Here is a 14,420-nt window from a genome sequence, read left to right as displayed (position 1 = left end):
GTGTATATATCTATATTTACATATTTAAAAATTTACATTTTAATCATTTGTTTTTACTATTAGTTTTTCGTAGATATGCTAAATTTTAAAGATATTAGTTCTTGGTTTCTTAAAAGCTGTCTTTTTGGTTCTCAGCTGTTGATTTTAAAGGCAATTCTGCACCAAGTAGTTCATCTGTGGAGGTGAAGGAACACGCAGCTCCTGACCATCTTTCCATCTCTGTCATCACCAGCTTTCATCATTCTATTTCCTTTTGCCTCTCTGGTCAAGAGGAGGGGCAGAGAATTCTGAGTTGGAGAGCTAGTCAGAGACAATTCATTTCTGCCTTCTGTCTTCACACACCCAAAGGATCCAGGATTGGAAAGGCCAAGTTCTCCCACCCCATTTTTGGATCAGCTTCCTCCACCTGCGTCACTGCGTGGTGCAAATACAGGTATCAGTTACTATTAGTCACTCATATCTTTGTACCTGAGTACAAAGAAAAGATTCAAGAAAAAATATTTTAGGAATATGGCATTTTACTAATTACAAATGACTGGGCATGAGTATGGGGTTGATAGGAAAGCATTCTCGATTGATTGCATTGGAACCCCATCAACTCTGAAGGGAATGTGAAACTGTAGTTCAGCATTCACGGAAAGTTATCTTCTCTTATAATGTGCTATGATTGGTGCTCGATGTTATCAAAGTAAAGAAGAGGGATTTGGGGGGTTAATCTCTTTTAATTTGGACTTAATGATTTGCATGTTATTGATCTTGAAGGATTGTGTAATAGAAAAGATTACTTTTATTTAGAGAAATTGGAGAAAATGTGAATAGTAAAGCTTAGAAAATTTTGTAAATTAAAATAAAAATTTAAAAGAACAGAGTTATGTGTACAATGTGTCTTTCATATTTTGTTTCTTGTATATCATATTACATTGATTAATGTAAAAAGCAAGGTACATTTTGAATATTTATTATGTAATAATTTATTTTTATGTTGATATCCATTAATATATTGCATTTTCATGGATATTACCTAATGATTGCTTTAAAAATTTTTATATTAACATAGCTATCTCTGGCAACATCATACACAGGAAGACTATTTCTAAAATTTTAAGGTACATTTTGGGATAAAAAATGCAGGTGTTTGGCTCCAACCTGCGATTCAGTACCTCTTGCAAGGGGCAACAGAACCTGGAATGTTAACCAATCTGCAATGTCAACTCTCAGATAATTCTTTTGCAGATGATGTATGAGATGCATTTTTGGGAAACACTCTGGTTGAGTTATTTTATAACTGAAAAGAATTCATGAACTCTTTAACATATGTAGAGTTGAACATATATTTTTTGTCAAGATATTTATTTTTTTCTGAATTTCAAAAATGTAGAATTTATATTTTTTGAATTGGTAATTTTAAAGGTGTTTTGGTCATTTAGAATGGTACTGATTTTGCCTAACATTTGTATGTGTACATTGGACATTTTGAGGTAGATTGGCTAAGTGACAAGGACCCAGCAGATTCAATCTGTTAGTAGATATTTAAAAAAATTCTTCTCATAGTTTCTAATAATCATGGGCATAATATAATATAAGTTTCTTATATAAATAAGTCTCAGTCCAAGTGCTTTAGGCATTGAAAGTAGTGAACAAACACACATTCCTGGCATAGGCAGACATAACATATCTCTCATTTCTGATGTGTTTCTATAGACTAAAATTTTACATTTTCTTTAGACAGAAAGCATCCTGCTGCAAGGTTTTAATGCAAAAAATTTTCTCTTCATACTCTAGAGATGAGCGATCAGGGAGTAATTTATTTAACTCCAACCGATCTTCAGTTTACTTCGGTGTCACCAAAGAGAGAAGGGTCTGGTGGTACCCAAAGGCCTGGGAAAAGTGATGGCAAAGGTATATGTTGAAGTATTTGGGTTCTTCTGGCTCTTATGGACTGTCACTCTCGAAGTTAAAAAAAGTTTTTATCTGTACTGGAGGTTCTCTGATGGTAACACCAAACCATAAGGGCGTAGTAGTAGAACAATTGTTTTTAAGTCTGTGAGAATGCAAAAATGAACAAATTCTTTAAATTTGAGAAGCTAATAAATATTTTCATTCAAATTTGGTCACAGGAATTTTTGAGGCCTTTAAAAGTAAAGAATAGACTAGAATCTCAAGAAAACATTGCATTTTTAGAGAAATAAAAGTCTAAGAGAATGTTTAAGAGATGATAAATACGATTTTATTCAGACAAAAGGTATTTTAGGTGTCTTAAATGTTTACTACGCCTTGATGGCAATGAAGCTGCATAAGTGTTCAAATCCAAGAGGCATTCTACTTTGTCTATTGTCTCTCCTTTCAAATATTGTCACAACTAAACTCTAAATTGAGAATAATTCTCACTATTTTAATATAGTGATGATAAGACACACAGCTTTCAGCTACTGAGAACACACACATAGGAGGCTAAAGACAGCATTGCCTAGTGAAAAATAGAATTGGTGAGAGAGGAAAGTAGATGTCCAGAAATACCTTTAAGGACGGACCCCAATCCCATTTGCTGCACCAGAATATCCATGACTGGACATCGTTTACTCAAGATTTTTGACTGCTTTTTCTTTCCTCTTCATGATTAGTTGTGATCACAGCAAGGAAGGAATACACACAATAATGTGGGTGCTGATAAGTGTCTGCTATGTCTTTTGTCATCCTTGCCTTTCTAAATGGATGCACCTGTGAAATCCTACAGAACTGCTCTGGTGTGTAGGATTTCTGCAATGGGTGTGCATCAGTCAAAAATCTGAAACTTTAAAGCTGTAACTACTAGATAACAAATTTAGATCAATTTCATACGGTAAAATTTTGTAAATTTTTAGAGAACATTTGTCGCTTTGTTTCAAATGGTATACCAGGGAAGGTTATTAGTGGGCTACGCTCTAGCTCTCCCTGATGATTTATTTTTTTTCTTTATTTAAAGAGTTTGCAGTACCCTGGCTTATCATTGCAGTGACTCTTGGGATCCTTTGTTTACTTCTATTGATTACGGTCATAGTGTTGGGAACAATGAGTAAGTAGTTGGAATATATCCTTTAAGTCTGAGTGATAGCATGAATCACCAATTTTGCAGGTACTAAACACTCCATCACTTTTTCCCTGGCTGTAATAAAGGAATGTTCCAAGTGGCTCTTTCTGGTGATTTTTCCCCAGTCACATCATGGTGTTATTTTCATGTCACTTACCTATTTTAATGATACTGCAGTTATAATGAGCTGTCTCATTCTTAATAATAGATGGGGATATTGCTTTTGATGCAGGATTTAGACTATTCTGCATTTTTGAGTTTATTTTAGATCATTGTGAATCTTAGATAAACATTCTTTGAGAAACAACTGTTCAAAAGAAGTTATTCTCTCCTATTTTTCTAAGAATACAATGAAGAAATGATTTAGTAAAAAGAGTGACTCTGTACAAGGATGTTAGAATCCTGAATTCATCAACTTTTATCTTTAATTTGAATTCCTTGATATCTTTAGAGAATATCGCTAATATATCACACTCAGCTAAAATTACATAGTTGGATTATCTTCCTTTATCCTCTAATAATAATGGTGCTATTTCTTCATGTTTCTTAGTGCAGATTTTCATACTCAGAAGATGTGCTGGTAAATGTTAACTGACTGATTTTTACCTATTTTAAAATAATGTGCTATTAAAATGAGTCTAAACTGAATGGTAAGGTGTGTTGCCATCATAATTTTATTCAGTTCTCTTACATTATTTATTCAACACTTAAGTTGTTGATAGTGAGAAGTTTGATGTTTCCATGTCTATGGTCAATATACTGAGGTGTTACTTTCTAAATGTCAAATTGCTAATTAAAGCAATGAAATGAGTTGATTGTGAAAGAAATATTTTTCTCTTTAATTTCAACACTTAAGCATTATGAGTACAATTCTGTATAATATCTATTCTGTTCATTTTAGTTTTTCAGTGTACTCAAAAAAAACATCAACAGGATAAAATTCTACAAAACCTGAGGCTAAAGTACCCCATTATGCAAAATGACAACTTCACAAAGCAACTTTTGACAAATAAGACTTTAGCATCTGATATTCATAAAAATAAAACGCTTCAGGAGATAAAGAAACTGGTCTCACTATCAGAAAAGAACAGCTGTTATAGAAAAGAGATGATCTTTTCAAAATCTATGCAAAATACAGGTATGAAGGCAATGAGATGGCATGATTTTTTCATTATTCTGCAAAAGCTTCAAAGTTAATAACAGGCTTCTGATATATGCTGGTTATCTAGGTCTACTGGAATTTTCAATTTATGCTTCTTAGAAATAATATGAGTATTTGGGATTGCTCATTTCAAATATGGGGTCGAGGTCCTAGGAGCCATGTTTGCATTAGTAGACTTCTGTATTTCCCAAAATTCAATGGCAATTCTCACATTCCTATTCCTTCCAGAAGGTAAAATAATATGTTAGCTCCCCTTAAAACTCAGATCATTTTGCACTTGTGGGCAAATTAATCCCTTTTTTTACTTTGTTGCTGACATTAAACATGAATGCTATAAAAATATAGCCTTATTTTTAAGGTTGAATCATTCTGCAAGTATGTATAGAACATGCTTTGTTTTATCCATTCATCTGTTGATGGACATTTGGGTTGTTTCCGTATGTCGGCTGTTGTGACTAGTGCCGCAGTGAATGTGGGAGTGTTGGTATCACTTGGCATCCTGGGACCTCGATGAGCCTCATGTTATCATTACTTATAGCTGCTGAGATTTCACTTAGTTATGGAAGGCTGGTAAATATATATATAAATATATAATTATATATGTATACACACATATATGATATACAAACATATATTCATATAAATCATACACAGTATAATTACACATAAATATAATAACCCATAACATAATTATATTTAATATAATAGTCTATATAAAGTATAAGTATAAAATATACCTGATACAATAATTCATATAAATCACATATTTAATACAATGATTTATAATATACAAATTATTATTTATAAATCATTTTATTATATAATAACTATATAGACATTATATATGATTTATACATCTACTAATTAGTTCATATATTATATAATGATTTATATATAAAATAAATTATGTTACTGGAATCTGTCTTATGATACACAATAATATATATTCTATATCAATAATCATGCATAATACTATGTAATATATTTATTATTATATTATCACTATATTATAATAATATAATTATATCATTACCATACACTACATATTATATAGTAACATATAATACATCATTTAATATAACAACACATGACATAACAATACATCATATAACATCATATATCATGCACAGTAATATACAATATATAACATATTATATAATAAAATAATATTACAAATCACTACATATCACATATTATCATGTTATGTACTGTATCACACATAATGACATATATTATACAACATAACATATAATGTATGATATCTTATATAATATGAAATGTTATATAAGTATATTATATTATTATATTATTATACATTATGTATTATGTGGTTATATTTATATTCATGTATGATATATTATTGTATAATTATTATATGAGTAAATATAAATATAAGTATAAATGCATATTTTTTTACATATATATTTCTGGTTAATAGAATGCCAGATAACAAAAGTTAATGTTTTATATGCTACATTGTAGGCAAACTCCAAGAAGAACACTGGTCCTGTTGTGGAGAAAACTGTTACTTGTTTACCAATGAAAATAAAAACTGGAACGGATGTAAACAGGCTTGCCAAAGTTATGGGTTATCTCTTTTGAAGATAGATGATGAAGATGAACTGGTATCATAGATGACTGTATTCACTTTTATTCTCTTGGACTCTGTCTCACACCCTCAGACCCAAGATATTGAGCACTGGGGGAGGGGCCCAGAAAAAGGGACCTTTGCTATCCTTTGTGTTACGTCTGTTGAGTGGGCAAAAATCACACAGTTAAGAGTCTCCCAGGAGACTGCCCCCTGACAGGGACATTGTCTTGTATTTACTAAGCATTCAAAACATATTATCTATCATGACCATTATCGTGTCCAAAATGGAAATGCCTTTGAGGATGCACTTTGGGTCTTTGCAATCACTTCTTCTAAGGAATCTGCAAGGAAAACAGTCACAAGAGAAAGGTGACTTTCCTCTGAGGAAGTACTTAGTTGTTTGGTAAACGCAGGCTGGAGCCAGTAGTTATTTCTCCCAATAAGTGGCAACTAAAATCTTGAAGTAACATGGTCAAGAGTTGCTACAAGGACTCCAGGAGCCAGGCTGCCCGCAGTCAAGTCCAGCTCTGGCACTTACTGGTTGAATGACCTTCGGTAAATTACTTAACCTCTCCCAGCTTCAGTTTCCCCAACTGCAACATAGAGATGATGAGAAACGTAAAACTGGCAACAGTTTACGATTTAGCCTCTTGATGATTTTCATTGCATCTGCAAGCAACAGTTACTCAATCAGTATTCCTATATATTATATCAAGATGTATATCTTTCAAACAGAATTGTAAAAAGGTAAAATAGTGACACAATATCAAAATTATCTATTCAATTTATTACTAACAAAAACTATCCACATACACACTTTGTATTTTTACAGAGAAATGCTTGCAAACACCAGCCTTAAAATACATATTTATCATTTAGGAAAACAACACAAAATTTATAGAAAAATCTAATAAATATTTTAATAACACAGAAGAATTTATGTTGTCATAAAATATTAAAAACACATTCATTTAATCTATATGTTAAATTTTAAACCTATATGTTAAAACACATTCATTTAGTCAGACATTGTGTGGTATGTCACTTTGATAAATTACATTTTTGGACTAGTAAAAATTTCTAAATTCAGCCCCTTTTATCTTTGCCCCTTCCAACCACTGAACCACAGCAAGGCTTTCTCTTATGAGGGTGAAGGTACTAATGTATACCTCCCACCTATGTTTGTTATTTTAGTATATTTGTTTTAAAGATTCCCTCTTTCACTTAATATTTAATAATTATTTTTCTATATCCGTAAATAATTTTCTGGGGCATGATTTTGAATTGGTTCATGAAGTGTCATAAATTACTATTTATGTCCTATTGTGTGATATTTTGATTTTTTTCCCACCTTTTAAATAATCTATGGCACTGGCACCTGTTTTTGACATAAAGTGATCTACTAGGAGAAAATTCTGCTGGGAAATGAATACACAGGGGTTAAGGGTAGAAAGGGCTTTCCAGGAAGGAGGCGTGCAGGCTGATGTGGAGCGCAGCAGAGCTGGCCGCTCTTCCTATCCTCTTCATTTGCCTAACAGACGAAACTTTAATCACGTATGTTTTGATTTTTGATAGGCCTTCCTTCAACCGCAGACTTATGGAAACAACTACTGGATTGGATTATCATATAACGAAGAGAAAAGAAAATTGGAGTGGACTGGCAGTGGTGCACCTGGAATGTAAGTCTTTGCAATGCACTTCAACTCTAGCATTGCTGTTGGGGGTGGAAGTATTATATCTAAAAAGTATCTTTTATTTCACACAGCTTAACTCATTTTTGAGTAGAGGCGATTGTTAAGAATAAGTAGAATGATTAAGAAAGTGTTTTGGGAAATATAGTTGAAAAGGAGGAGAAGTGTCATATGGAGTTACTATTAACAAAATTGTGATGCTAAACACATGCTTGAAAGAATCTGTTACTCGGCACACAAAATTAAACACAGCCATGAAGTGATGTGAAGTGACTGCATCATCCTGATTTAGCCGTGGTGGCCCCTCCCATAATCACAAATGAGTATTCTGAGCATCCCAATTCATCTGAAACTTCTTTATTAGTTTACATACATGTTTATATATTATTTATAAATATATGTGAGTATACACACACTCCTTTACTGTAGTTCTATTAGAAGTATAATATTTTGTAAACTCTTAGGTTTACATGAAGAATAATCTGCTATTAAACTGGTTAATGATTAAAAAAAATCTTAACTATTATATTTTTACTTCTAGGAATTCTATTTTCAAATCTCCATGCTAATTACCCATTTTTTCAAGATGTCTTTTATTTCCTTGATAATAAGAAACATACTTATTTTATACTTGGTATGTAATAATTCTAGTATTTTAAGTTTTCTGGGTGTAATTTATTGTTTCTGCTGGTTTTTGTTCATAATGACATTTTCTTTGTAGTGTTTAGTGATATTTTTTCCTTTTTGAGCTGCTGTGGAAATTATTTGCGAACTGAGATGAAGGTGACTTCCTCAAGAAAGAATTTGCTTTTGTTGGAGGCCTTTAACCACTATGAACACAGGCCACTTTTAATTCTAACTTTGGGCCCTGCAGGTGATGTAGTTCTGGGCTGCAGACCTACACAAGACATGATGCAGGGAATTGCCTTGAAGTACTCATAGCCTGTGAGTGCACTTCCGGCAACTGTCTCAGAGGTCACATAGTGGAAAGGTCATGGGTTATTGCGAGACACTCAGGTTTTTTTGAAACGATAATGATTATGGTATTTATTGAGTGGTCACTACATGCCAGGCACAGTTAACGCATTTCCATGGACTGATTTAATGCTTACAAACACCAGATGATGTAGGTACTGTTATTACACCCATTTCCCGATGAGGAGACTGAGAGTGAGACACTAAGTATTTTGCTCAACATCGTATTCAAGAGTCTGCCTTTTAACCAGTTTAAGAATTAGAAAAGGAGATGCTTACATCAGTTTAAAACACATCATACTCCACAGGGGAAAGAAGCGAGACAGCGTATCACGGGTGGGTGCGGTGGGATAGGGGTCCCACCAGGATAAGGTGCCAGGACATGACAGGATCACTTGCATCCTGGCTTATGCAGTCTTCCCATGGACCAACTGTACTTGCAGCAAAGCTCTTTGCTGATCTGATGATGGTGTGGTTTCTAAAACCAGGCTCGACATTTGAGTAACAGGCCAGCGCACACCTTTTCTGTACCGGGGAGATGCAGGGGCCTGTTAAGCCTGGACACAGCTGCACCTTTCCAGTTTAACCTAAGGAGCAGCTATGGATTTTGTCTGTGTTTCTTGGGCAGAGGGCCGGCGTAAGCGTTGCCAGTGATGAGAAACTTAAGACTTCATGAATGTTGAGGACCTATGTGCTTCATGTACATTTTGTGTATGATGGTCTTGATTCTTCCTTTTCTATGTTCAGCACACATGAGCTCTAGTTACTGTATCTATACCTTAACACGTCTCCTGCTTACTTAACCGTATTTAACTTATCTTATGTGTTCAGCCATGCTTCACAAGCTGTTTAGTTTCATTTATCTTGTTTGTTTCCCTTTTTTTCCTGTACCAGATTGGAATATTCTTAAATAGGACAGCAAATGCAAATTACATGAGGGATGATTTATGATTTTGGATTCTTTTGTGGGATTATTCTTTTGCTAGTCGGCTTAAATCTCAGGTTCAAGACAGCTCTAGGGTGTTTGTACCAAAGATACATCCCTTTGGCCTCAACCCTATGTACTTTCCTGCTATTTAGGGTGGGGGGTGAAATTCCTTATTCATCCTCTACAACCAGTGAAGGGAAGACTGGCTTCAGCCCTTCACTTACCATCCAGGGTTCCTGCCTTTCCTCAATCACCCTTGGCCTGGGTGTGAATGTGCTTCTTGTCTGCCAGTTCATAAACTTATTCAGGAAGGTTTAATTTTTTTTTTCATTTTCAACATTTTTCATTGTTTTTAGTAGAAAGGTTTCTGGCATGTTATCCAGCACTTTTCTAAAATAGAAGTCCTGCTTTTGGATATTTACCACTAGATTGCCATGTTTTAGTTAGTGGTTAGCTATGGCATTGAGATGAAAAAGAAACAAAACAAATAACAACATTGATTAAACAGTTTCATTTCTGCTTATATTCCAATTCTACTTTTTTCTTCATAGAGTATATACACATGCGACCTGCTTATCTGTTTCACAGAAATTCAGTTCTTGTCTTTTTAATCTCTTGCTTGTATTGAAAAGAAAAATGTAAGAAAGCATGTTTGCTATGTCATAATTCCATAGCAATATTGCATGTAATTTTGCCTTCTGGCCAAAACTTTCCAGTGTGGAATAAAATGGGAGATTATGGGTGTAATTAAGGGACTATGTGAGATTCTATCTGACAGGTTAAGAGCCCAAGACAATCTTTTAGTGATAAAGTTATGATTAACTTTTGCCCATTTCTGATCTTTAGACAACTGACTTAAAAATTATGACTCATGTTATTGTGAGCTTCAGGATTAAACAATGGACCATACGTATTTTCTGTTTTACAGTAATCATGGGATAATGAATTCAACCTTTGGGAGAGGACAATGTGCATTTTTAACCTCAACGAGGATAGCATCCATTGAGTGCTATAAAACCTACAATTGCATCTGCGAGCAGAGCATTTTCTCTGCCTTTAAAACACTAAGAAGAAAAGGTAAAATGGAACTTTGTCATCTTTAGTGTGTCTCTTGTAATAATATGTGGTTACTTAACAAAGTAATGTTCTTGACCGCAGGACAGTCCAACTAAAACACAGAGGAGCAGGTTGACGAGAACATCCTCTGCTGGATAACGATTTGAGACATCAGACATTCTCGGTCTTCTTGGAGAAGAGGAGATTTTTGCCTCTGGAGAGCAGATACCCTTCTCTTTAATGGGCCTGCAGAGTTATTCCCCTTTTCTCTTTCCCTGCACTGCTCACAGAACCAATTAGAGAACTCATGAATACCTGGTTCTTCTCCTTATTTTTAGCATAAACCATTTCAATAGTGTCCAGCTTTGAGAGACAGCACAATTAAGAACAATAGCACAATTGTGATAGCATAATTAAAAATATAGGTATCACTTTTCCCCATCTAGCTGCTCACCTCTCATCTTAAATATATATTTTGCTATAATTTCAAACTCGCTGAGTAGTTCAAACAACACTTTAAGGAACTCTCATATATCCTTTACCCATAGTTAGCATTTGTTTATATATTACTATCTGTACTTTATTGAATTCTCTCTTTCTCTCTCTTTCCCATTGCTGGTTCATTTGATAATCCAGAATATTATGTCTCTTTGTCTAAATATTTTACCAGAACAAGAACTTAGTCTTGTATAACCAGAGCAAAATTTTGAAAATCAGGACATTTAGCATCAATGTAGTACCATGCTTCTGCCTACAGTCCATATTTAAATTTGTCAGTTGTCTCAATGATGTCATTACAGGTGTTTTTCCTCCACGCTCGGGACCATGCAGTCTGGTCCTTTAATCTGCAACAATTCCTCATGCTTTTGAAGACTTTCTTGATCTTCCCATTTAAAAAAATCAACTTTACAGAGTTACACTTTGCATGCAAGAGAAAATTAAATTTCAATGGGTTCCTCATTTCACCAGAGAGGGAATTCACACTGAATTAAAAGTACAAGCAGGTTGTTTGACAAGTGGGGGTGGACTTAGGAAAAACACGGTGGAGAGGTCAGAATCATTTGTTCTTGTCATTCAGACATCACAGCATACAGAGAATAATATGCTGTGCTACGGAATAAAATGGTTTAGGATTAAAAACAAAACAAGACAAAACAAACAGGAAACCTTGTGATTTGTAGCTTCAAAACAGAAGGGTCTTGGCCTGGCCAGGTCGCTCAGGTGGTTCAAGGGTCATCCTGATACACTGAGGTTGCCGGTTCTATGCCTGGTCAGGGCACATCCATGAGTCAACCAACAAATAAATCAATAAGTGGAAAAATAAATCAGCCTCTCTCTGTTTCCTCTCCTCCCTCCCTCATCCTCTCTCTTTAAAATCAATAAATAAAAATTTTTAAAAAGGGCTTTAAATCTCTCAGGCAGTCATTCTGCAGCTTCTCAGCTGACTTTTGGCTTAGAGCTCTGCTTTGACATATTCTGACTTATTATTTTGATTTTTTCTAATCACAGTGGGAGGGTGGCCTCTTCAGTAGGATCATCTTTCATGTTAACACCTTACAGGTTTGTTCCCTGCAAATTAAACAAACTCTCCACCCGTTATTGGTGTAGTAGCATCCCTCAAGTTTACAGAAGGCAACAAATACTGAGAAATCCCAACACAGACTTCACTTAAGAAGGATTTTCAAAGAAATTCTCATACAAGAGGCAGAACATTTACGCAAATACGATTTTTATTGACAACTAATTCTCACATGTTATATGGATGTTTAAATTGTAGTGATTTTTTTCTTAAACCGTGATGGAGAAGGCTTTCCTTCTCCCATGTCTTATCTCAATGTATTTATCTACTTTCCAGAATGACTGAGGTGGGCTTTTACACAGAAGTAAATATCCTCTTGATGAAAGGAACTACAGTCCAGGACTTCTAACAGGAAATATGAGTTTGTTAAGCACCTATTTTCACAAAATCCTAAAACCATAGGCTTCAGCAGGACCTTTACAGGTTTCACAGTCACACTGATTCATGAATTTCTCTCCATAACTTCCCCTCCAGGCAGTGAACTACTGTGTTTGAACACCGTCAGAAAAATATTACTCATTTCTTTCCCAGGGTAGTCAATCACAGACTTCAACTGCTCCTGGAACATGTTTCTTCATTTTGAATCAAGGTTTCCTTCTTGCATCTGATGTGAACAAACACTGCGTGAACATCTTTCGCTGGTGAAAAAGACGTCATCCTTCTGCTATGCCCACTGACTTCGGAGGCTGGGCCCAGGGCCTCAGAGAAGCAGGTCATCATCTCTTCTGGGTCTGTGAATGAATAACATTTGAGAAGATGCAGGACAGACCATCGTGTTTTGTTTGACATAGGATTAATATATACCTGCTACTTATAAGCTTTTTGTGATTCAGGGCGGTTCACACCAATGCCTGCACACTGCGCAGTGCCACGTGGGCCTGCATTCCCACCCCTCCCACGGCTCTCCTCCGACCGCCCTTCCCCGGGGGGTGCTGTGCGTGGGCTCATGTCCCACATCTACAGTGGGCGTCCACTGGAAGGGCTGGAAGACAAGATCTTGGCTTTTATGATTTTGGAGAGTTTCTGGAAGCTCCTTGCTTATAAAGTTCTGACTTGTAATTATTTTTGCTCTTGTAGATATAGCAGTTGTAAAATAATATCAAAGAAAATAAAACCAATTTGTTGCCAGTGGCATATGGAAGGGGAACTTAGAACCAACATGAATCCTTTCCTTCTAATACTTTAAGGATTTATTAACTGTTACAATTTTGTACACTAGCCACTTATTCTTAGATACTTTAGGAAGTCATTATTTGTTGACAGATGTTTATATGTATAAAAATTGAGGGTAGATACGCTCATTAAGTCACCCTGAGGCAGGTACTGCAACACATTCACAGCAGGTTTTATGAAGAGATTTTCTTAATCTCATCTTTTTCAGTGTCTTTACTGGGCAGTGTTCCACATCATGCTGCATCATCTGTAATAATTTTATGCTTCTGTGTTTTTTGACCCAAATAAGTAATATTTGTTTTGGAACACTGCTGCATTAATATTTTTAATTTACCCATGAATTTCTTCATTTGGTTTATCATCCCCATGTGCTCCTACCTTCCTGTAATCACAATTGGTTGCTGCAGGTCAACTGTGTTCCATGTGCTGTGCCGGCTGTCGGTGACGCCGAAAGGGCATTGCGTTTTGGTCGTTGCTGTTTATTGCAGTTCTTCTTTCCACTAAATTAAAAAAAAAAACCCTCAAGAATGGAACTTATGATCAAATACTTATCCAGTGCATTTGAGATCTGGAGGGACACCGGTGTGAATGGTCATTGCAGATCACGGGGTCGGTGACAGAAAACGACAATGGAGGTGTGGTCAGAGACCAGATAATGAGATAACTGTGCATATTCGTCTTCAGTTCAAAAAGAAGTCATGATGAGCTGTTTATGGAAGAGAGAAAGAGCCAGGGCTCTTGGGAACTTAGGTGATTTCACTTTTTGAAGAGGGAAACATAAAGTTGGACCAGGAATGTCTCCTTGTTCAGTGCATGAGGAATCACTGGAGATGAGGTACATGGAAGTCAGCTGGAAGGGCTTTTCTGGGGGCAGGTTGTGACACTCTGAGCCTTTATAATAATAATAAATTAATTAAATAAAGTAAATAACATTTTTACCCTGATGTGTTTGTAATGATACTTTAAAAAGTTTGTAGATATAGGTCATCTGAAAGCCAAACTATAATAAATTATATTTTTAATTTTTAAGAATAAGCTAATAATTTTATTGTGTTTATATAGATAAATTTGTTTCTTGTTTTTAAATATATGTGTGTTTATAAATTGTAGAGCAGTATTTGTTTTAGCTGCATAAATAAAGGAAAATATGGGGAACTATAAGTCAAATAGTCCAGAAAAAGCAGAAAAGCAGGATGAT

The 14,420-nt window shown here is 35.0% G+C and overlaps 1 protein-coding gene across 1 annotated transcript; it reads left to right on the top strand.

Moving 5' to 3' along the window:
• Positions 1 to 225: 225 nt before the first annotated feature.
• LOC119063483 (killer cell lectin-like receptor 2) lies at positions 226 to 14,106 on the top strand. The gene is made up of 8 exons (XM_037164820.2): positions 226 to 433; positions 1,783 to 1,899; positions 2,963 to 3,052; positions 3,969 to 4,205; positions 5,712 to 5,854; positions 7,396 to 7,499; positions 10,343 to 10,491; positions 10,573 to 14,106. The coding sequence occupies exons 2-8, from the start codon at positions 1,785 to 1,787 to the stop codon at positions 10,584 to 10,586; spliced, it is 852 nt and encodes a 283-aa protein (XP_037020715.2). The 5' UTR covers positions 226 to 433; positions 1,783 to 1,784; the 3' UTR covers positions 10,587 to 14,106.
• The last annotated feature ends 314 nt before the right edge of the window (positions 14,107 to 14,420 follow it).

Source organism: Artibeus jamaicensis, unplaced genomic scaffold, assembly GCF_021234435.1.
Source record: "Artibeus jamaicensis isolate MK-2021 breed Jamaican fruit bat unplaced genomic scaffold, CSHL_Jam_final contig_233, whole genome shotgun sequence".
Lineage (NCBI taxonomy): Eukaryota > Metazoa > Chordata > Mammalia > Chiroptera > Phyllostomidae > Artibeus > Artibeus jamaicensis.
Note: the sequence above shows the minus strand (reverse complement) of the source record. Positions and strands in the feature narration are given on the sequence as shown.